Source organism: Trichechus manatus, unplaced genomic scaffold, assembly GCF_000243295.1.
Source record: "Trichechus manatus latirostris isolate Lorelei unplaced genomic scaffold, TriManLat1.0 scaffold00087, whole genome shotgun sequence".
Taxonomy (NCBI): Eukaryota; Metazoa; Chordata; class Mammalia; order Sirenia; family Trichechidae; genus Trichechus; species Trichechus manatus.
The window spans coordinates 9390301-9414918 of record NW_004444023.1 but is presented as its reverse complement, the minus strand read 5'-3'; the positions used below and the strand labels follow the sequence as shown (position 1 = coordinate 9414918).

Sequence of the window (24618 nt, the reverse complement as noted above, 5' to 3'; positions counted from 1 at the left end):
GAGTCCCGAGGAGGGTGGGGGGCTGCACTGCAGAGACCCAGGAAGAGGAGCAGGGCCGCTCCGGGGGCGGGGCCTCAGCAGGGCGAGGTGGAGATGTGCAGGTGGTCGGGGTACTTGATGGCGGGAGGGTAGTTCTGCGTCATCTGGATGGAGACGTCGCTGGAGATGTCAGAGGGGCTGCGGCCGCGGCGCCAGGCCTCGGGCTGCAGAAACTGGCCCGAGTAGTCGGAGCAGTCGCTGAGACGCGGGCGGTAAAAGGCCGGGTGTGGACGGTACATCTCCTCCTCCGCGTAGCGCTTGGTGAACAGGTACACGGACATCACGCCGGCCCCCTGCGCAAGGCACGGTGAGAGTCGCAGAGTTGGCCTGTAACCCCCTCTTCCCCAGGGCTCAAGAATCCAGACCCGCAACCCCTTCTTCCCCAGACCCAGAAGTCCAAGCCCCCAAACTCCTTCAGATCCAGGAGTCCGGGCCCCCAGCCCTCTCCTCCCTCAGATCCAAGACTCAGGTCTCCCAGCCCCTCTTCCCTCAGACCCAGGAGTCCCAGCCCCAGGCCCCTCCCTCGGACCCAGGAGTCCAGATCCCCAGCCCTCTCCTCTCCCAGGACCCAGAGGTCCAAGCCCCCAGGTCTCCTTCCTCAGGACTCAGGAGTTCAGGCCTCTGAGACCCTCCCATTCAAAACTCTGGAGTGTGGGCCCCACGGACATCACCTCTTTGAGTAGGAAGGAGGAAGCAGCGAAGGCAAAAGACCACCCGTAGCGATAGTGAAAATACTGCTCAGAGCTGCTGGGCCTATTCATAACCTCGTCATTGATGCTGGAGATGTAGAGAACCAATCCCACCACCAAGGAGAGGCCTGGTAGAGCAAAGAGTCCATTAGAACTTGACCCCCTTCTCCAGCCCCAGCCCCTCCCCATTCATTGCCTTCCCCTCCTCCCTGCTCTGTCCTGGACTTTCATCTTTTGAACCCGCTTGTGTGCTGGGCCTTGGCTGTGTGCAGGGAACCCCAAGATGAACCAACAAATTCCATAACACCACCCTCAAACCTGCCCTCCAGGAACTCATTGCAACTGGGGAAGATAATATGGCCATTGATCAACAATCACATACATGGTGACATGTGCTGTAAGGGAAGTTGCTCAGAGCTCTGGAGGTGTCCAGGAGAGGCACCAAATCCACTGGGGGCAGGAGCAGGGGGAGTTAAAGGTTCTTAGACTAAGAATGGCCCATGTCCAAGCCCTAAGGGATGAAGCCCTGGGAAAAATGTTGTTGTGTGTGCTGTTGAGTTGATTCCAACTCACAGCAGCCCTATAGGACAGAGTAGAACTGCCCCATAGAGTTTCTAAGGAGCAGCTGGTGGATTCGAACTGCCGACCTTTTGGTTAGTAACCTGAGCTCTTAACCACTGCACCATCCTGATGACTGCTAACGAAAAGGTTGGCAGTTTGAATCCACCAGCCACTTCTTGGAAACCCTATGGGGCAGTTCTCTATCCTATAGGGTTGCTATGAGTTGGAATTGACTGGATGGCAACGGGTTTGTTTTTTGTTTTTTTTTTAATCTTTATATGGAAGCAAATCACCAGGTCTTTCTCCCATGGAGCTCCTAGGTGGGTTTGAACGGCCAACCTTTCAGTTAGCTGCCAAGTGCTTAACCACTGCACTATCAGGGCTCCTTCTGGGAAGAATAAGGGTGCACTATTACGCACCACTCAAAAGAGCTTAACCACTGCACCACCCACCAAAACAAACAACAAACAAACCCGCTGCCGTCAAGTCGATTCCAACTTATAGCAACCATGTAGGACAGAGTAGAACTGCCCCATAGGGTTTCCAAGGCTGCAGTCTTTACGGAAGCAGACTGCCACATCTTTCTCCCACAGAGTGGCTGGTGGGTTTGAACTGCTGACCTTTTGGTTAGCAGCTGAGTGCTTAACCACTGGGCCACCAGGGCTCCTTAAAAAGAGACATAGGAAGGAAAAATAAATAAAAACCCAAACTAATGGCTGATTTTTCGGAAGTAGATCGACAGGGCTTTCTTCTGAGGCACCTGAGTGGACTGGAACTTCTAATCTTTTGGTTAGCAGTGGAGTACATCAACTGGTTGCACCACCCAGGGATTCAGTGTGTGTGAGTGTGTGCGTGTATGCGTGCACGAGTACGTGTATGAGGGAGAGAGAGAGAAAAAGACAAATTTAGTAAAATGTTAAAAATTGGTGCATCTAGGTGAAGGATATAGGAGAGTGCATTGCATTCTTTTTGCAACTTTGCTGTAGGTTTCACATTTTTTTCTAAATAAAAACTCTAAAACAAAATAAAGTAGATAGAACAGGATTTTTCTCAAGGTGCCAAAGTATCACCCTGCACATTACTTATTAATTGTAAAGAAAAAAATGTGTCTTTACAATAGAGAGAGCTGACCAACATCACATTCAAACACATTCTCAGAGTAATCAAACTTTGTACCGCTCGTGGTGGCATCAGTACCAGCATCAGCTGCCATCCAATTGATTCCAATTCCCCACGTGTGTCAGAGTAGAACTGTGTTCCATAGGGTTTTCACATCTGTGACCTTTTGGAAGCAGATCACCAGGCCTTTCTTCTGAGGTGCCTCTCAGTGGACTTGAACCTCCAACCTTTCAGTTGGTAGTTGAGTGCTTAACCAATTGCGCCACCCAGGGACCATGGTGGGACAACCTGATATTATTTGTTACCTGAAGTGATGTGATAAAAAGTATATGACACTGCCTCTGAATCTTCTTGCCAAAAATGTCTAACTGAATCTAATGAAGTCTCTAGTCTAAACATAACTCCCAGGTTACAGAAAATACAAGGAAGGGAGGACAAATTAAATGATATAGTGAGGAAACGATCTTTATACCACAAGGATGTGGGATATTCCACCAGATATCCTAGCTTGTAGTCTTCAAAAGGACAATAACAACAACAACTGAAAAAAAAAAGAGTGGCTGCTGAGGCAGCTTATGTACAAACAAACACCTCATGGGATTTGGTTCCTTAGTTTGGAGGTTTAGGGTCATAGCTTCTCAGGACATCCCAGTTAATTGGCCTAATAATGTATTTAGTGCTTCTGTTCTACCTCCTAGTTGATTGCGTAGTGCCTGGGGTCTTAAAAGATTGCAGGCAGACATTCGAGGCACAACAGTTGGTCTCTATTACCTGGAGCAACAGAGGAAGGAAAGTCAGGAATAGGAAGAAGATATGGAATGTGTGGCTAACTGCCTTCTTTCACATGAGACCAGAACTGAATGATGCCTGGCAACCATTACTGAACATTTTGATCAAAGAGTCTATAAAAGAAGCCTGATCAAAAGGGGGGAAATACAGAACAGAACTTAAAATTTTCATGGACTCCAGATTTTCTTGAGCCATGGAAGCTGGATGAACCCCTGAAACTATTGCCCTGAGGTAATTTTTAAACCTCAAACCTCAAACCAAAAATATTCCCTGAAGACTTCTTAAAACCAAACAATAGTTTAGCTTAACTAGTAAAGAATGTCTACCTTGAGCATTATGCTCTTTTAAGGACTATATGGGATCAAATTGACAATAGCAACTCAAAAGGTTAGATTGGAACCTTAGGGGACAGTAAGTTTATGTTAACAGGGGAGGAACAGTTCAGAAAAGGAGGGAGAGAATGGTTCAACAGCTTGAAGAATATAATCAATGTTACTGAATTGTATGTGTAGAAACTTGAATTGATGTATGTTTTGCTGTGTATATTCAATAACAATAAAAAATAAATTATTTTTTTAAAAGACAATGACATGGATCAAGCTAACAACACTGGAATCCCTGATCAATCTTAATATCTCAAAAAGACAGACAACCAGACATTATGTGTTTCCTGTTGTAATGGATTAGGGAGTAAACAGCACCACCTATCTATGAAATAATCTGATCAAGCCTCTTCTAGATCTAAGGACAAGTTTACAGGAAAACATAGGTTTCAACATTATGGAGACTTCTTAGACATAACCAAACACCTTGAGAGATTGGTTTTCTGGGTTTGAAGGCCTACGGCCACAGTCTTGTGGGACAACTCAATTAGCATAATATAATTCATAAAGTGTATGTTCTACATCCCAATGTGAGGAGTAGTGTCTGAGGTCTTAAAAGCTTGCGAGCAGCCATCTAAGATACTATTATCAGTCTCTACTCATTTGGAACAAAAGAGAAAGAAGGAAAACAAAGACTCAGAGAAGAAAGTCATCTGCAGGACTAATAGTCTACACGAACCACAGCCTTATCTACCCTGAGACCAGAAGAACTAGGTGGTGCCCCACTACCAACCATTCTGATCAAGGCCACAATAGATGAGCCCTGATAGAATGGGAGAAAAATTGGAATAGAATTCAAATTCTTAAAAAAGACCAGACTTATTGGACCAGTTGAGACTAGAGGACTCCCTGAGACTATTGCCCTGAGATATGTTTTAAGCCTTAAACTGAAATTATCCCTTGAGGTCACCTTGTAGCTAAATGACAGATTGGTTCATAAAATAAAGAATATCACCCATGAGTAATGAGCGCCTTTAAAAAATCATCTATATGAGACCAAATGGTCAAAAATTACTCTAAAGCAAGGACAAGAAGGTAAGGGGGCAAGGAAACTAGAGTACTGGAAATGGTACAACCAGAATGGAGTAAATGAGAATTATGACACATTGTGAAAAATGTAACCAATAACACTGAATAAAATTTGTGGAGACATTGTTTAATGGAAACCTAAACTGCTGTATAAACTTTCATCAAAAACACAATAAAATATTTTTTTAAAAAAAGTTTACAAGAAAACACAGAGATTGAAGAAACATATGGAGTCCCTGGGTGGTGAAAAGATTAAGGAACTTGGCTGCTAACCGAAAGGCTGGAGGTTTGAGTCCACCTAGAGGAGCCTCAGAAGAAAAGCCTGGCAGTCTACTTTGGAAAAAAAAAAATCAGCCATTGAAAACATAACAGAGTTTAGGAAGCAGTGAGTTTTTGTCTATGGTTATGGGAAATTCAGCAACAATTATGGGTGATGGCTGCACAACACAATCACTGTCATTGATATCACTAAATTGTACACCTAAAAATTGTTGGATTGGCAAATGTCATGTCATAGAGTAAAACTTGCAAAAGCCAGAACCTGCATAAGGCAGAAACCTGTCAGAGAAGGAAAACTCAAATATTTTCCACTAAAGCAAGTGACAGAAAAGTGGTAAGACTACACCTTGTCAAAGGAGGAAAACTTATGAGACCCAGAAAAACAAGGCAGTCCTGTTGAGTTCCGGCTGTAGGATATATATTTACAATAATAAAAATATATACACCTACTCCACACTGTGCAGTGGTGAAAGTGATCGATTGCTGAAATGTCAGTGGTTCAAAACCACCAGTGCCATCCCGGAAGAAAGATGTTGCAGTTTGCTTCCATAGAGATTTACAGCCTTGGAAACTCTATGGGGTTGCTTTGAGTCAGAATCAACTTAATTGCAGTGGGTACTCCACAGTTATTGACTATCTCGTTGTCCAACATTTCACATTTATGACAACAGTAAAAAATCTACTATCTGACTATTTTGTGCATTAACAGTGTACGTCGGGCTGTAACTAATGCCCATGTATAATGCTAGAGTAACACTGGCTGTGATGGTTAAGGTTATGGATCAACTTGGCTGGGCCATGAGTCTCAGTGGTTTGGCAGTTATGTAATGATATAATTTGGCAGTTATGTAATGATGTAATTTGGCAGTTATGTAATGATGTAATTTGGCAGTTATGCGTTGATGTGATTTGGCAGTTATGTAATGATGTAATTTGGCAGTTATGTAATGCCGTAGTCATTTTCCATTTTGTGATCTGATGTGGTCATCCTCCGTTTTTGCATAATGCCGATTTTTGCATAATGACCTGGTCTTTGGAACTTAACCATGTCGATAAATAAGAAGTGGGTGTTAAAAAAAAAAAAACCAAAAATCTATGGAGCACAGTACTATTCTGAGACACATGGGGCACCATGAGTCAGAGTCAACTCCATAGCAACTAGTTTAGAAGAACGTATTAAACCGCAAAGAGGCCCTGGTGGCACAATGGGTAAGCACTCGGCTGTTAACCGAAAGGTTGGGGGTTTGAACCCACCCAGTGGCTCCGCAGGAGAAAGACTTGGCAATCTGCTCTGCTCCTGTAAAGATTACAGCCTAGAAAAACCTATGGGGCAGTTCTACTCTGTCACATAGTGTCGGTATGAGTCAAAATCGACTTGACAGCATCTAACAACAACAACATTAACCCACAGCACAGAAATGCCACAGGAAAAATCCAGAATGTGCGAATTCTACCAGACAAATGACCAAATTTCTTCAACAAATAGACGGCAAGGAAAAAAAAAAAAAAGACAGGGACCATTATAGATTCAAAGAGGCTTAAGAGATCTATCCACTAAACTCATGTGTCAAATTTGGATACTGATTTGCAACAAACTACCTGTAAAAAGGCATTTATGAGACAAGTGGGGAGATCTCACCACTGCCTGGATATTAGGTGAGATTAAGCGATTTTTCTTAACTGCTTCAGCACGATAATGGCATTGTGGTTATATTAAATAAGAGTACTATTTAGCTTAACTAGCAATGAATGTCTGCCTTGAGCATCGTGCTCTTTAAAGAACTATCTATATGGGATCAAGATGACAACAGCAACTCGAAAGATTAGATGGGAACCTTAGGGGGCAGCGACTGTAGGTTAATGGGGGAGGAACAACTCAGAAAAGGAGAGTGAAAATGGTTGCACAACTCGAAGAATGTAATCAATGTCACTGAATTGTACATGTAGAAATTGTTGAATTGGTGTATGTTCTGCTATGTATATCTTCAACAAAAACAAAAAACAAAATAAAGTTAAAACAACAAAATAAATAAGAGTACTTATTTCTCAGAGATATACTGAAATATTTATGGATAAAGTGGTATGATGTTGGAGACTAGCTTTAAAGTAATCTAGTGAAATGGAGAAGGGGCTATAAGGCATGACTAAAAATGATTAGCCGTATGTTGATAATTGTTGAAATTGATTGATGGGTATATGGGATTTCATTATACTAGTCTATGTTTTTGTATGTTTACAAAATTTTGTAATGAAATATTTTATAAGTCAATGTGATCCAAAAAATGGGGGAACTATTCCAAATGAAAAGAAACTTATTAACTAAATGCAATGCATGAACCTAGATTGAATCCTGATTATGGGGAAAAAGCCATAAAAGACATTCTTGAAACTGAAACAATCTGAAAATGGTCAAAAGTATATTATGGCATTACTGTAAAATTTCTAGGTGTGATAACGGTGTTGTAGTCATGTAGACATCTGTCGGTTTGTTGTACTGTGATGGCTTGCATGTTGCTGTGATGCTGGAAGCTATGCCAACAGTATTTCAAATACCAGCAGGGTCACACATGGTGGACAGGTTTCAGTGGAGCTTCCGGACTAAGAAAGACTAGGAAAAAAGGTCTGGCAATCTGCTTCCAAAAATTATCCAATGAAAACCTTATGGATAACAATGGAACACTGATTTGCTTGCTTTGGACACGTCATCAGGAGGGATTAATTGCTAGAAGAAGACATCATGTTGGTGAAGTAGAGGGCCAGCGAGGGTGAGGGAGACCCTCAGTGACATGGACTGGCACAGTAGCCACAATGATGGACTCAGATATGCCGGTGATTATAAGGATGATGCAGGAACGGGCAATGTTTCGTTCTGTTGTACGTGAGTGGGAGTTGAGTCGACAGTAGTTAACAACAACAGTTATGCAGAAGAGTGTCCTTATTCTTAATAGATGCACACTGAAATTTTTAGAGATGGACTATCATGTTACTTGCAACTTACTTTCAAATGGCAAAGCCAAAAAAACCCCCATGTTGGCCCATAAAACAAAACGAAACTAAAGGGGCACAAGAGCCCAGGGGCAAGGACTAGAAGGCAGGAGGGGACAGGAAAGCTGATAATAGGGAACCCAAGCTTGAGAAAGGAGAGTGTAGACATGTCATGGGGTTGTTAACCAATGTTATAAAACAATATGTATACTAACCGTTTAATGAGAAACTAGTTTGTTCCGTAAAACTTCATCTAAAGTACAATTAAAAAAAAGAATTGAAGAAACAGAAAAAAAAACTGTGTATGTGTGTGTGTAGAAACAGAGAGAGAGAAGGAAAACATGGCAAAACGTCAACAAAACGTTCAATCTAGGTGGAGGAAGATACACGTGGGTTCATCATACTGTTCTGTGGGTTTGCATGTTTTCTTTTAAAAAATTAGGGTGATTGAGGTAGGATAAAATAATGACCCCCATCACTCTCCTTCCCTTTAACCTACTCTGTTTTAATTCATAACCTTATTTATATAACATTATATTTTCTATCTATATGCTATTCTTTTTTTCATGCATCCTCCCCACCCCCCACCGCGATATAGTCTCCATGATGCTAGGACCTAGTTCATCTTGTCCCCTGTCGCATTTCCAGCTTCAAATGCAATATCCAGCACACAGTAAATATTAGTTGAATGAATTAATTGACATAATAGTTGCAACAATGGGCTTAAACATACCAGCTATTGCGAGGATGGCGCAGGACCTGGCAATGTTTTGCTGTTATACATGAGGCCGCCATGAGTCAGAGCCAACTCAACAGCAACTAACAACAATGATAAACAAGTGGAACTTCCAGAAAAGCTCATTGGCTGCTGTCTCCTTTTTAATCCACACTGAAGCCTGCCATTCCTCCATCTCTTCTAAAAATTAACCATTTCTTGCTCTGAACTTCTATAGCACTTTCACCTGCTGGAATTCCATCATTTTGACACTCAAGAAGAGGGAACCATGCTGGGAAGCCACCTGAGATAGGTTTTAAAGATGAGCAGGTTTATAGGAAAGGAATATTGAAGGAAGCCCAGAAACCACCACTCACTCAGGTACCCAAGTCAAATGCAGGAGATTCATATCTCTCTCTGTGTTTCTCTGTCAGTCTGTCTCTGTCTCTCTATTTCTCTCTCTCACCCATCATGGACAATTAGCTACCAAGTCGTGTCTATTTTGCTTCCTGAATTCCTCATAAATCTGAACCCCTTTCTGCATCCCCAGTTCCCATGCCCCAGCTAATGCCTTATTCTCTATGTCTGTTGTACCATTGCCCACAAATCCTCCCTGCTTCAGGTATTGGTTCTTTCTAAAATCCAGACCAGACTGTATCCCTCCCTGCTCAAAATTCTTCCTTGGCTCCCTGATGTCTACAGAAAAAAGTGTGTTTGTGTTGTTGTTAATTGCTGTCGAGTTGGCTCCAACTCATGGCAACCCCATGTACAACAGAATGAAACGGTACCTGGTCCTGTACCAGCTTTCATGATCACTGGTATGCTCAAGTCCATTGTTGCTGCCATTGTGTATTTTGAGTGCTTTCCAATCCAGGAACTCATCTTCCAGCACTATATCTGACAATATTTTGTTGTGATCTATTGGCTAATTTTCAGAAGTAGATTGTCAGGCCTTTCTTCCTAGTCTATCTTAGTCTGGGGGCTCCACTGGAATCTGTTCACTAGTGGGGGACCTTGCTGGTATCTGAAATGCAGGTGGCATACCTTCCAGCATCACAGCAACATTCAAGCCACCACAGTAACAACAAACTGACAGATGGGTAGTGGGGAGAAAGTATACTCCTAGGCTTTCTATGATCTGGTTCCTGCTGACACCTCCTGCCTCATCTTCCACCCCAACCCTAGACTTGAGTCCCATGATCACATTATTAGAGTTCTGAATAACAAACACACATTCTCTACAAGAAATGTGTCAGGAGTGGTGGTTGATGAGAAGAAAACAAAGAGGACAAAATGTTTTTTAGCACTTGCAAATGGCAAAATGCTGAAATGCAAGATCATTTCTCCTTCCTGGCCATTTCACAGTGGCTCACATCACAGCCTTATGGAGCAGTTCTACTCTGCACACATGGGGTCGTCATGAGTTGGGATCAAGTAAAAGGCAACTAGCAACAACTGGTTCTCCAAAAATAACCTTCTTTTTCTTTTTCTGTCTCATTCTTTTTCTCTGTCCCTCCTCCTTCCTTTCTTTACAATCCAACTCTCCCTCCACCACCCCCACCCAACTACAGCTGCTTCTGAATTCTTAGAGCACAGTAGGCAAGGATTACCTACATTCGAAACTGAATAGAAACACTCTGGCTCTAGAACAGTACAATTTCAGGACCATGGAGAGCTGCCCATGCGTCTACCTCTGTCTTACACTCTTTCTAGGGTTTTAACACATGCTGTGAATTCCCCCTGCACACGAGAAGCTTTTCTTTCTTCACTTGAAAAATTCTCCCTCACCCTTTCAAGATCAACTTAGATGTCAACTCCTCTTGGAAGCCTTCTCTGGTGGCTTCCACTCTCCTCACACTACCTTACTGTGTCTGGTAACATATCTTCCTATACCCAAAATGTCCTGAGCTGTCCTTATCATTCCTCCATTCTACAAGTATTTCTTTAAATTGTTAAAAAGAAAAAATGTCACCTTGAGAACTAAGGTGTTACTGACTTAAGCCAAGGTATTTTTAATCACCTCATATGCATGTGAAAGCTGAACAATGAATAAGGAAGACCAAAGAATTGATGCATTTGAATTATGGTGTTGGTGAAGAATATGAAATATACCATGGACTGCCAGAAGAATGAACAGAAGAATGTCTTGGAAGAAGTGCAGCCAGATGCTCCTTAGAAGCGAGGATGGCTAGACTTCGTCTCATGTACTTTGGACATGCTATCAGGAGGGACCAGTCCCTGGAGAAGGACATCATGCTTGGTAAAGTAGAGGGTCAGCAAAAAAGAGGAAGACCCTCAACAAGATAGATTGACACAGTGGCTGCAACAATGGGCTCACACATACCAACAGTTGTGAGGATGACACAGGGCTGGGCAGCGTTTTTTTCTGTTGTTCATAGGATCACTATGAGTTGGAACCGACTCAATGGCACCCTAACAACAAGTATTTCAGTGTGTACTTTGTACCAACAATTCCTTTAGGCTCTACAGATACAAACAAGAGCTGGTTTGAAAAGATCCCCGTCATATTGGAGCTTACATACTTGTAGAAGGGGTTGGAAGTTCTAGTCCACCCAGCGGTGCTGCAGAAGAAAGGCCTGGAGATCTACTTCTGAAAAATCAGCCATTGAAAACCTTATGGAGCACAGTTCTATTCTGACACACCTAGGGTCACCATGAGTCAGAATTGACTCGATGGCAACTGGTGGTGTGGCTGAAGTTACAAGCAATGGGGAGTGTAACATCTTAAAAGATGAGCTCAGAGATCTGAGCAGTGGCCAAATCATGGGGAAGATGCTATAAGCTAGAGTGAGGAGTTTGGATGTATCCTAAGTGCAATGAGAATTCATCAAGGGATTTAAGCAGGTGTGTGGCAAGCTTAGGAGCAGCGGTTAAGCACTCAGCTGCTAATCAAAAGGTTGGTGGTTTGAACCCACCAGCTGCTCCATGGGAGAAAGATATGGCAGTCTGCTTCCATAAAAATTACAGCCTAGGAACTTTATGAGGCAGTTCTACTCTGTCTTATAGGGTCGCTATGAGTCAAAATTGACTCGATGGCAGTGGGTTTTTTTGTTTGGTCTGGTTTTGGTTTTTGGTAGTGAGTTTTGATTGACATCTGTTTGGTGGCTGTTTGGTGATCGGCTGCATGGAAACCCTCATTTAGGATTAAGCTGTGACTCCAAAGGGAGCCCTGGTGGCTCAGTGGTTAAGCGCTCGGCTGCTAACTGAGAGGTTGTGGTTCAAACCCACCAGCTGCTCTGAGGGAAAAAAATGTGGCAGTCTGCTTCTGTAAAGATTACAGCCTTTGGAAACCCTATGGGGCAGTTCTACTCTGTCCTATAGGGTCGCTATGAGTCAGAATTGACTCAGTGGCAATGGGCTTTGTGTCTCCAATGCCCAGCACAGGGTCTTCCATGGAGGATGTCCCCAGAAATGTCTGATGAGTGAATGAATAAGAAAATGCACACAACAGCTTTGAGGATCAGGGCTTAATCTGGGTCATGGATGGGGAGAGTGCCTCTTATGGCTACTGGCTGGAAAAAGAACAACAATGTTACTCTAGCTTCCTCCTCCCTCTGTCACCAATTATATCCACTCAGTCATCTAGGTCTATTGATTGTTCCGTCATTATTCCTCTCTCTCTCTCTCTCTCATCTATCTTCATTGGCTTTATCCTCACAACCCCAACCACAGCTCAGGCCTTATCTGCTATTGCTTGGACCACTGCAGAAGCCTCCTCCTGGGCTTGCCAGTTATCAATCTTTTTCCTTCTACTCCATCCCCAACACTGATCCCTGAGGGATGTGTAACACCTCCAGAACAAAACATCGCCTGGTCTTGTGCCATCATCACGATCATTGGGATGCTTGAGTCCATTGTTGTAGCATTGTGTATGCTGAGTGCCTTCCAAGCTAGGGGCTCATCTTCCAACACTATATCAAGCAATATTCTATTGTGATCTATAGGATTTTCACTGGATAATTTTCAGAAGTAGATTGCCTACAGCAGTAGGAAGCCAAATGGACGTGATTTAGTGACCCTGTCCCTCCCACTCCTCCTCCCAGGGTGGAATGTCAACTCTACTATTTTCCAGACCTCGGACAACTCCTATCTCTCTGTGAGCCTTTATTTCCTCATCAGAAACATGGAGTGGTTGGTCCACAGACCATGCTTTTTCCAGATCTAAAATATTGATTCTATCTCTGTCCTTAATCCCTCTCTCCCTCTCTTTTTTTAATCTCCTTCATTTTATGGTCTCTGGGTGGTGCAAATGGTTTGCGCTTGACTGCTAACCTAAAGGTTGGCAGTTTGAACCCACTGAGTGGCACCATAGAAGAAAAGGCCTGGCAATCTGCTTTTGTAAAGATAACAGCCAAGAATACCCTATGGAGCAATTCTACTCTGTAACACATGGGGTCACCATGAGTTGGAATTGACTCCATGGCAATGTTTTGTTTCGTTTTTTAAAATAATTTTAGAAATTTGGTGGGGCAGTATAATGCTGTGATGAAGAACCTGGGTTACAGACCTGCTTCCACTGCTGAGTGAGTTAACGTTGAAGTGCCTCTGTTTCCTCAGCTGTAAAATGGGGATAATAGTTGCACCTACCATACCAGGTGAAGAAAAGTAAATAGTTTATGTGAGTCACTTAGAACTATTGCTGACCCCTGTCACTTAATAAAGTGTCCTTTACTACTATTATCATCATCATTATTATTACTGCTACTACTACTATTTCTTTGTTGTCAATGTTGTTGTTGCCTGCCGTTGAGTCGGCCCCGACTCATGACAACCCCATGCACGATGGGATCAGACTATCACTATTACTGACTCATTTGCTTATTTACTTAAAACTATCACTTATTGAACAAGGTGCTCTGGTGGCACAGTGGTTAAATGCTTAGCTGCTAACTGAAAGATGGGAGGTTCGTACCCACCCAGTGGCTCTGTGGGAAAAAGACCCGGTGATCTGCTTCTGTAAAGATTATACCCTTCGAAACCCTGTGGGGCAGTTCTACTCTGTCACATGGGATCGCTATGAATCAAAAATTGACTGGATGGCGTCCAACAACAACAAATTGTTGAGCAGCTATTGTTACAGGCCAGGCATCGGTTTGGGCCCATGATCTAGATCAGGAGTTGGCAAATTATGACTTGGCCTACTGCCTGTTTTTGTATAGTTTGCAAGCTAAACATGGTTTTTACATTCTAACGGTTGAAAAAAATCAAAAGAAAAATATTTCATGACACATGAAAATTACATGGAACTCAAATCTCAGTGTCCATAAATAAAGTTGTACTGGAACACAGCCACACTCATGCATACTGTCAATGGCTGCTTTAGCCCTACATTGGCAGAGCTGAGTCGTTGCATCAAGAACCCTATAACCCACCACAGACTTGGGGGACATCTATGCCAATTGGCACAGCATAGTTCTTCTGCATCCTGATTTGGTGAGTAGTGTCTGGGGGTCTTAAACGCTTGTGAGTGGCCATCTAAGATACAACTATTGGTCTCTTATCATCCAGAGCAAAGGAGAGTGAAGAAAACCAAAAACCCAAGGGAGCGATTAGTCCAAAGGACTAATGGACCACATGAACCACAGCCTCCATGACCCTGAGACCGAAGAACTAGGTGGTGCCTGGCTACCACTACCAACCGCTCTGCCTGGGATCACAACAGAGGGTCCCAAATAGAACAGGAGAAAAATTGTAGAACAAAAAATCAAATTCACAAAAGAGACCAGACTTAAGTGTCTGACAGAGACTGGAGGAACTCCTGAGATTATGGCCCTAAGACACCCTTCTGAACTGGAACTGAAGCCATTCCCAGAGATCACCTTTCAGCCAAACCATAGACAGGCTCATAAAATAAACAATAACACCCGAGAGGAACATGCTCCTTAGAACGATCAATTACACATGATCAAAAGGGCAACATTTGCACAAAAGCAAAGATAAGAAGGCAGGAAGGGGTAGAAAATCAGGATGAAAGGAAACGGGGAAACTAGGACGGAAATGGGGAGAGTGCCAGGGAATGAAACCAATGTCATGTAACACTTTATGTACAAACTATCGAATGGGAAACCAATTTGCTCTGTAAATTTTCACCTAATGCACATTAAAAAAAGAAAAAAGAAACCTTGTGACCCCATTTAAGATACAGCTATTTGTCTCTACTTCTCTGAAACAAAAGAGAGTGAAGGAAACCAAAGACTTAAAGAAGAAACTAGTCTACAGGACTTAACAGCCCACGTGAACCATGGCCTCATCTAGCCTGAGACCAGAAGAACTAGACGGTGCCTGGCTACCACTACTGACTGTTCTGACCAGGGTCACAATAGAGGGTCCTGGATAGGAAGGGAAAAAAATGTAGAACAAAACTCAAATTACTGGACTGACAGAGATTAGAGGAACGCCCGAGACTATCGCCCTAAGATACTCTTTGAACTTGGAACTGAAGCCACTCCCAATGGTCACCTTTCATCCAAATACTAGATTGGCTTATAAAATAAACAATATCACCCGTCAATACTGTGCTCCCTTAAATAATCAACTATATGAGACCAAAGGGTCAACATTTACCCTAAAACAAAGATGGAAAGCTAAGGAGGGGCAGGGAAGCTAGATTAATGGAAATAGAACAAACAAAATGGAAATATGAGAACGCTGACACATTGTGAAAAATGTAACCAATGTCATGGAAACCCATTGCCAAACCTGTTGCCGCCGAGTCAATTTCAACTCATAGCAACCCAATAGCACAGAGTAGAACTGCCCCATAGGGTTTCCAAGGAGCAGCTGGTGGATTTGAACTGCTGACCTTTCGGTTAGCAGCCGACCTCTTAACCACTGCACCACCAGGGCTCCAATGTCATGGAGAAGTTTATATAGAAATTATTAAATGGGAGTCCAATTTGCTGTGTAACTTTTCACCTAAAACACAATAAAATATTTAAAAAAAAAAAAAAAAAGGAACCCTATGACTGCCAAGGCCTCAAATATTTACTATCTGGCTCTATACAGAAAAAGTTTGCCAACCTCCGACCAAGATTTGTCTTCCCAACAATGCCACAAAGGAAGATTTTAGCTCCGTTGGCTCATACGGGGAGTAAATGGTGCTGTTGTTAGTTGCCATCAAATCAGTTCCAACTCATGGCAACCCCGTGTATGCAGAGTACAACTGCTCCATAGGGTTTTCAAAGCTGCTGACCTTTCAGAAGCAGATTGCCAGGCCTTACTTCCGATGTGTCTCTGGGTGGACTGGAACCTCTGACCTTTAAGTTAGTACTCCAGCTTAACCATTTGTGCCACCCAGGGACCCGTAGTAAGTGGTAGTGGTAGGATTTGAACCCAGGTCTTTCTGAGTTCATGGCATGAGCCTTCAGCCACAGCCTGCATCCACAACCCTGAAAGCACACAACTGAATATGTTGGGGTGGCGTGCATAGATTGTAGTGTATGAAATGAACTCAAGGAAGGGGTTCTGGCAGTAGGGTTCAATGCCAGAAAATGACTATTGTTACAACTGAGCTCTGACTTCCAGTCCTATATCACTGATTAAGTATCATTGGCCCTTGGACAGTCAGTTCCTGGTACAGTGGTATGAGCATGGCTTTTGGAATCAGAATTCTCTCCATTCCAACCCCAGCTCTGCCACCAACTAGCTACGTCACCTTTTGAAACCCCTTGTTTCCATCCCTGTGAACCACAAACAATGGCACTGTTATGGATTCAACTGCGTCCCCAAAAAACGTGTGTTGTAAATCCTAGCCCCTGCTGGTGCAATGGTGAAGCGTTTGACTGCTAACTAAAAGGTCAGTTGTTTGAACCATAAAGATTTATCTGTTGCCAATTCTGACTCATAGTAACCCTACAGAACAGAGTAGAACTGCCCCATAGGGTTTCCAAGGTTGTAAATCTTTATGGAAGCAGACTGCCACGTCTTTCTCCTGTGGAGCGGCTGGTGGGTTTGAACCACCAACCTTTACGGTTAGTAGCTGATTGCCTAACCATTGCGCTACCAGGGCTCAGCCTAGAAAACCCTAGTTCTACTCTGTCCTGTAGAGTCACTGTGAGTTGGAATCCACTCAGCTGGCAAGGGGTTTGTTTTACCTGTGGATGTAATCCCATTTGGGAATAGGGTTTTGTTTGTTATGTTAATGAGGCCATACAGGTGTAGGGTGTGTATTAAGCCAATCACTTTTGAGACATAAAAGGTGCAGATTAGGCACAGAAGCAAGCCAACACAGACAGAAGACCATACTATCTGAAGATGACGGTGGCAGACCAGTGTCCAAGGATTGCTGGCTAGAGAAGCTGAGACAAGGATTTTCCCCCAGAGGGAACAGAGAGAGAAACTTCCCCTAGAGCTGGTGCCCTGAATTTGGACTTCTAGCTTCATAAACTGTGAGAAAGGAGCCCTGGTGGCACAATGATTAAGCACTCTGCTGCTAACCATAAGGTCGGTGGTTCAAACCCACCAGCAACTCCTCGGGAGAAAAGACCTGGCGATCTGCTCCCGTAAAGATTACAGCCAAGGAAACCCTATGGGGCAGCTCTACTCTGTCACATAGGGTCACTATGAGTTGGAATCGACTCAAGGGCATGCAACAATAACAACAAATTGTGAGAAAATAAATTTCTGTTCATTAAAGTCACCCACTTGCGGTATTTCTGTTACAGCAGCCCTAGGTAACTAAGACAGGTGCTTTTCTTATAATGTTTCAGGTGGGTTGAATAATAGTACTCATGCTGCCTACTCTTGCCCCACTTTCTCTCTCTAGGCCACTATTTTTCCCTCTGAAAACTGAAGAGAACTTTCAGCTCTGACACTCTGGGATCGTGATATTCTACTTGTCTTATTTTAGCTTGGCGTCTGGCTCCACGCGCCATGATTCAAGTTTGCACAGAGATTGCACTCCGGTTTCCCTGGAAAAGGTCTTGCCAGGTTAGGTTGCAGGCACGGGGGAGGTTTAGCCTGGAGAAAGCTGGGTGAGGAGCAGGGAGGAGCCTGGGGGAGGGGATATTTGAAAATTCATCTTCATCTATTTGCGCAGTCAGCTTCGGAGACACAGAGCAGAGAGCGGCCCCCCAAGAGACAGGATGGTGACGAGACATGCAGAAGGGTTTGCTTGTAAAATATCAACTGAATTAAAAGGGACTGAATTGAGTTTAATTAAATTATGTTGAATTAATTTGAACTGGACTGAAGAATTCAGTTAGGGTGTTGTGAGGTTAGTTCGCTGAATTGAGCTAAACATGTTTGAACAGAGGTGAGCTGGGCTGAACTGAGCTGAGTTGGATTGAATAAGAGTGGACTGAGTTGAGACTTCAGAGTCCCTGGGTGGTACAAATGGTTAGTTCGCTCTGCTGCTACCTGAAAGGTTGGAGGTTCGAGTCCACCCAGAGGTGCCTTAGAAGAAAGGCCTGGCAATCTACTTCTGAAGAATCAGCCATTGAAAACCCTACGGAGCACAGTTCTACTCTGCCATATACGGGTTCGCCATGAATCGGAATCGACTCAAGGGCAGCTGGTTGGTTGGTTAGTGCTCTAATGGATAGTTCCTGGGTGGAACAGTTAACGCAGCTCAGCTACTACCTGAAATGTTGGCAGTTGGGGTCCACCAGAGGCACCTCGGAAGAAAGGCCTGGTGATCTACTCCCAAAAAGTCAGCCATTGAAAACTATGGAATATAGTCCTACTCTGACAAACATGGGGTTGCCATGAGTTGGAATTGGCTTGACAGCAAATGGTTTTAGCACTTCAGAAAGAACTCTACTCTGGGACTCTGGTCACTGGCGCCAACTTACTCTAGTATCTTGAGCAATTCCCTGCTCTCCTCTGGGCCTCGGTAGCCCCATTTTTATCAAGTAAGTGATAATAATAACTCCTTGGCAGAGATGTTATGAGAAAGGGGTGTAATCACACATGCAAAAGAGACTTATACCTCCAAAGGAAAAAAAAAAGAACTGCGAACAAATACCGAACTCTAGCTAATAACATGCAAAGTGAGGTGTACAGGGTGAAGTGTCCTGATGCCTGCAACTTACTTTGAAATGCATTAAAAAGTAAGATAGATTGATGTGTGGTTAGAAATACAGCTAGATGGACAGATTTGGGATAAAGCAAGTCTTAAAAAAGAAAATAATACGCTTGCCATCGAGTTGATGCCTACTCATTCCTACTCAGAGTGGAACTGCACTCCATAGGGTTTTCAATGGCTGGAATCTGGTGGCACAATGGTTAAGCACTCAGCTTCGAACCAAAAGGTTAGCCATTCAAACCCACCCATCAGCTCCGCAGGAGAAAGACTTGGTGATCAGCTTCCCTAAAGATTAACAAAAAAACCAAACCCATTGCCGTCAAGTTGATTCCAACTCACAGAGACCCTACAGGACAGAACAGAACTATCCTGTAGAGTTTCCAAGGCTATAAATCTTTATGGAAGCAGACTGCCGCATCTTTCTCCCTGGGGTCCCTAGGAAACCCTGTGGGGCAGTTCTACTCTGTCACACGGGGTTGCTATGAGTCAGAATCGACTTGATGGCACCCAACAATGACAACAATCTTACAGAAGTTGATCAGAAGTAGATCGCCAGGACTTACTTCTGCAGGGTGGATTTAAACTGCCAACCTTCTGGTTAGTAGCGGAGAGCAAATCGTTTGCACCACCCAGGAACCTTAAAGCAAGTCTAGTGATATGTTCATGGTTGACCCTAGGTGGTGGGCAGATGGATGTTTGCTACAAAATTCAGCTTTTCTGCATTTTTTTTTTTTTTAGAATTTTTCTAACAAAATGTTGCACAGAAAATTAAGAGTCTTGTAAACTGGAAATTGCTAAAATATCAGTAATGGTTAAAAACATAGCCTCTGGAGGAGAACTGCATGAAATCTGATTCTCAGCTCAGCCTCTCACTAGTTGTAGGGCCTTGAGCAAACGACTTCATCCCTCTGGAGGGTTTGATTCCATTATCTGTGAAATGGGGCTATTAATAGTGTTTACCTCACAGGGCTGTTGTGAGTATCAGAACGGAGACTGGTCCATAATTAGCACGCAGTAAGCATTAGCTAATAATTTGGTCCTCAACACAAACCCTGTAAGATGGGCGTTGCTATCTCCATTTTACAGAGAGAAGGGAGGTGGGTCTCAGAGAGGTTGTGCAACCCCTCCAATATCACAAAACAAGCAAGTGGCACAGGGGCCCACAGGTTCCTGGAACTTGAAATAGCCCGCCAGCTCATAAGTGCTTTCCTTGGGCTCACCCGACAGGATGAAGAAGATGCCAGAAACGAAGGCCAGAATGGTCCTCTGTGGGCGGATGTGGCCGATGTTGCTGATGACGAAGGCGGTGAACACAAGGAAGAGACTGACCATGGGGAAGGGGGTGGCCGTGCGCACTGTCTCTGGAGGAGGGGGCGGGCAGAGGCAGGGAGTGAGAGGGGGATCTCGGGTGGGACACCTCCTCTTTCCCTTGACCTCTCCTCTTACTGCCTGTCTTTCACTTGGTTCATCCCCCTTCCCACGGACTCCTCCCCTTTCATCCCCTTTTCTCGGGTATGGCCACCTCTGACCTCACCCCTTCACCCAGACCCCACCCACTTTGCTTTCGCTCCACCTCTTTCCCCACTAACACCACCCACCACGCAGGCCCCGCCCTTTCAACCTAGCCCCATCTCCTTATCGAATGACTCTGCTTCCTTTAAAGCTTCCCTTCACTCCTGCCCTTTGGCTCCACGCTTTTCCCCATTAGCTTTTCCCCATTAACTCCACGCACCACGCACCACCCAGGCCCCACCCTTTCAACCTGACCCCTCCTCCTCTCAAGCCTCCACTCCTTCCCTTCTTGACTCCACCCTTTCTCTATCCCCACCCGTTCTCCAACCACCCGCCGTGTAATCCAGTCGCCTTGTTGCCCAGGCCCGGCTTCCCCTCACTCAGAATATTCTCTGTGTTTTCCGTCACCAAATTGATCTCCGGTTCAAGGAAATACTCCGAGGCCACGCAGCGACCCTTCTCACGACCTGGGGGAAGATAACGAGGCAAGGCTGGGTGACAGACTCCTAAGCCCCAGGGAGGTTTTCAGGGGCAGGACCGACACTGGGAAGACCCCCAGGATAAGGGTGGGAAGCTGAGCCCAAAGGTTATGACCAGCACTAGTCTTTGGGGGGTGGGAGCTGCCCTAGAGTCTCTTGTTTGGAGGAGGACAGGGTTGGAACTCAGAGTCCTAAGCAAGAAGGGGCTGTGGGCCAGGACTCCAGAGTCCTCATAGAAGATGAAGTCTGGGGCCCAGGATTCCTAGGAGAGGTCTTGGTGGTTGCTACACCAAAACCAAACCAGTTGCGGTAGAGTCAATCCCAACTCGCGGTGACCCCATGTGTGCAGAAAACTGAGCTCCATAGTGCTTCATTCATGGCTGTGACCTTCAGAAGCAGATCACCAGGCTTTTCTTTCAAGGCACCTCTGAGTGGACTGGAACCGCCAGCCTCTCGGTTAGGAGCCGAGCACTTAACCATTTGAGCCACCTAGGGACTCCTTTGGTGGTTACCAGGAGGCATGAATTCTTTTATCCTGCCCATTGTGCATTGAAATTGTCCGAGGAACAAGGTTTAAACCTAGACTACTGGTTCTAAGGGAGGATTTCAGGGTTTCCCCAGGGAGACAGGCGTTAGGAACCTGAAGATTTTTTAACATCAGGGCTCCTAGGTCCAGGGAATAAATGGCTAGAAATTTGAACTCCCAGTTCTGGAATTGTGTTAGCCACTGGGGTGCAGGATCCTGAATCTGAATCTCCAGGAGAGAAACTGAATCAGTGTCTGGGTTTCTGGAATCAAGAGATGGGACTGTGGGCAAGGACTCTTGGGCCCCATGTAAGGTGGAGACAGGTGAGCTGAGGGCAGGTGAGGTCTGTACCTGCAAAGAAGCAGACTCTCCAGAGGCCGGCGTGTAGTGCCATCTTGACCTCGGTGGTCTGGTTCTGTGGGAGCACGGTGCCTTCCTCCATGTACAGCCAGTAGTCAGTGCTGACCGCAATGCCCACAAGGAGCAAGCCACACGCACCAAACACGCTGCTCAGCAGGGTCAGGGCGCGGCTGCTACAGTGACTCATTCTTAGTGGCGGGGGACGGCCTGCGGGGCCTGGCAGAGAAGAAGCTTCGGTGGAGAGACCAGATAGGACCTACCAGAGCCCCCAACTCCATGCAACAACCTGGGACACTGGAACCTGGCTTGAGACTCCAACCTCAAAATGGTAATCTCCCAATTCTGACATGGGTCATGTCCTGACCCATGACCCCAACTGGAAATCCTGAGCAAAGACTTCAACTCTAGAATGGGATCCCCTAATCTTGACCTCCATTATCTGGCCCAGAACTCCAGCTCTGGACTCTAACCAGAGGCACCAACTGTTGACCCCCAGCACCAGGACTGGGCTTCCCAACCCTGATGCTATTCTCTGACTCTGGACTCTGGCCAGAAACATCAACTCCAGACCCCTGTTCCCAGGATTAGATTTCCAGCCATGACACTTGGCCCAGATCCAGAACCCCAACCTTGATTCCAATCATGTATCTGGAACTGGGTCCCAAATATCATTGCTCCAGCCAGAAACTCTAGCTCCAGATTCTTAACTCTAGAACCAGGACCCCCAACCCTAACCTCATGCCCTGACCTGAGACCCGCAACCTGGGACACCAGACACCCACCCCCACCCCCCCACCCCCAAGTCCCTAACCTTGAACTTCGGCCCATGACTCAAAAATTATTACTTTGATCTGAGACTTCAACTCCAGGACCAGGCATCCTCCAGCTCTGACTGTGCCCTGATCTAAGACCTCAGGCTTGGACACCAAGGGCCCCTAGCCTCAGCTCCGAGCCAGGACTTAGGTCCCTGAACTCTAGGTTTGGGGCCTTGAACACTAGATGCTGAACAACTTGACCTGTCCAGAAACTCAGGCTACCAAATACTGACTCCATGCCCTGACCTAGGACTCTGACTTCTTTCCTTTGGATTCTGCCTCTGGACTGAAGGCTCTGGTCAGAAATCCTCAAACTGGGTCACTAGCCAAGGACCTCTAACCCTATATCCTGGTCCCAGACCCTTGACCACAGGCCTACCTAAGACCTTGAGTTGAGCCCCCTGCCTCAGTTTAAACCCCTAGACTCATCTTGACTCTTAGCACCCAATTCTAACACCAAGACCTTCACCCATGACCTTCTAACTCTGAACTGTGCCTTGACCTCAATTTGGGACCCCAATCTGAGGTCACAGCCCACAATCCAGATCAAAAATCCCAGAACCTAAACTCACCCCTTTTCCCCCCAGATCCAGGCAGGCTTTTTACCCCAGAACAGTGGGACCAAGAGACCTGGAGCCAAGATCTTGACTAGAGACTCCAGAAGGTCAAAATCATGACTTGGGGCCCCACTGCCCAATCTAGCATCCCAAACAGAGCACCCCAGTCAAACACAGGACCCCCTCCTTCAAAACCAAGAACCAGTGCTCTGGACTCTAAAAGCCCAATTAGGAAGTCCAGGACTCCCGTCTTCTACCTTATGTTCCCCAAATCCCCCACCAGAGATTCTGGACCCCAATTTCCCATGCTAGGACTTCCAATCACAGACCCTCCTCAAACATAACAACGTGGAACCCTAACCCTCCCCCAACACTAGACCCTCAAAATAAGAGATCTCCAGTCCATAGATGTGACCTCCCAAATTCCAATCAGGGACCCAGAGATTACAACTAGAGGGCCCCTCAACTCACAACTCAACAACTCCAAATCCCTTATCCACAGCCGTCACCTCCCACCCAAGAACTTTCTCCCAAACCACACAATCTCATTATTTGGGGGGGATCCAACTCGGGATCCTCATCCTATCTCAACCAAAGACCTCTAGATCACCAATATCTTTTTAATTATGAAGTTTGGGACCCCTCAACACTCCCCAACGATCAAACCCAGACATGAGACTCCACCATCTTTAACCAGAATTCCTATAGCCCTGAAAATCTGTCCCACCCTAGTAAGAACCCTGGAGTCTGACACAACTGCCATCTTCACCCAGCATCCACCCAACCCCCTACCCCCCAGCCTTCTGGAGGCCTCGAGGATCCAGTCCGGCAGAGCTCAGGCCAGCTCTTCCTCCCATCCCCCGCCGGGTGGCTCCAGGGCTTGACCGCCAGCTGCCTGCTCCTCTTCCAGTGCTCTCAGCTCGGAAACAAGCCCTCCAAACCCAGTGGCCTGATTGCCTTAGTCCCAGGTAGTTGACCTCAGCGTCACACATTTGCCCCTCGGACTCCTGGCTGCGACCCTCGCCCATTCTCCCCCTTCTTACTTCCCCCTTCGAATCCCTCCTCTTCACTCCAGTCCTCACTAAACAGCCCGCCCAGACCTCCTTATCTTCCTCCGGATCGGCGGCTCAGCCCTTCCTCCTCTGGGACCCTCCGCCCAGCCCCGGAGCGCCCTCCTTCTTTTCCTTTTTTATCCCAGCTTCTCCTGGATTCGGGCATTCCGGCTCCCCCGGGTCCCATAATTCAACCCTAAGTCCTAACTCCATCGTCCTCCAGTCTCTTGGGAGTTGGAACTCCCCCTTTCTGGGGACCTGTTCCCATACTGACGTGCTTCCCTTACCGGGCCTGGGCCCTCCACCCCCATTCGGGACACCCGGACACCCAGTACGGCCTCCCTCAAGGCCCCGGCCTGCACCCTCCCCAGATATCTGAGATCCAGACATCAGGAGTATACTTTCCTGACTCCGGGACCCTCAGGTCCCCTCCTCTGGGAGTCCTTAGGCCACAATGCCCCTCCATCCCCCATTAGCCTCCCGAACTGGGGCGTCCTGACCGCCAGAATCCCATCTCCCGAGCCACTCAGGCCCGTTTGAACCCCAAACCGGGCTCCCAGCCCCCTCCTGGGGCGCCCCCCCTTCCTTCCAGGACCCTCCCGGAGTGCTCACCTCGCTCAGGGCTGGGCGGACGCTCCGGGCCGCGGGCCCCGCAGCCGCATGACCGGCCCCGCGGCTTCCCCC

General features: G+C 45.8%; 1 protein-coding gene across 1 annotated transcript; it reads right to left on the bottom strand.

Moving 5' to 3' along the window:
• CACNG7 (calcium voltage-gated channel auxiliary subunit gamma 7) lies at positions 1-21794 on the bottom strand. Its single transcript, XM_004381739.1, has 5 exons — positions 21502-21794; positions 20526-20612; positions 19854-19994; positions 711-856; positions 1-332 (listed from the first exon to the last, which is right to left on the bottom strand). The coding sequence occupies exons 1-5, from the start codon at positions 21695-21697 to the stop codon at positions 75-77; spliced, it is 828 nt and encodes a 275-aa protein (XP_004381796.1). The 5' UTR covers positions 21698-21794; the 3' UTR covers positions 1-74.
• Positions 21795-24618: the final 2824 nt, after the last annotated feature.

Excerpts from the sequence above, each read along its gene's own strand:
- CACNG7 (XM_004381739.1), bottom strand. The coding sequence starts at position 21,697 with ATGAGTCACTGTAGCAGCCGCGCCCTGACCCTGCTGAGCAGCGTGTTT. Across the intron at positions 857-19,853 it reads CATCTTCTTCATCCTGTCGG|GCCTCTCCTTGGTGGTGGGA; the intron begins GTGAGCCCAAGG and ends TTGCTCTACCAG. Across the intron at positions 333-710 it reads CCTCCTTCCTACTCAAAGAG|GGGGCCGGCGTGATGTCCGT; the intron begins GTGATGTCCGTG and ends TGCCTTGCGCAG.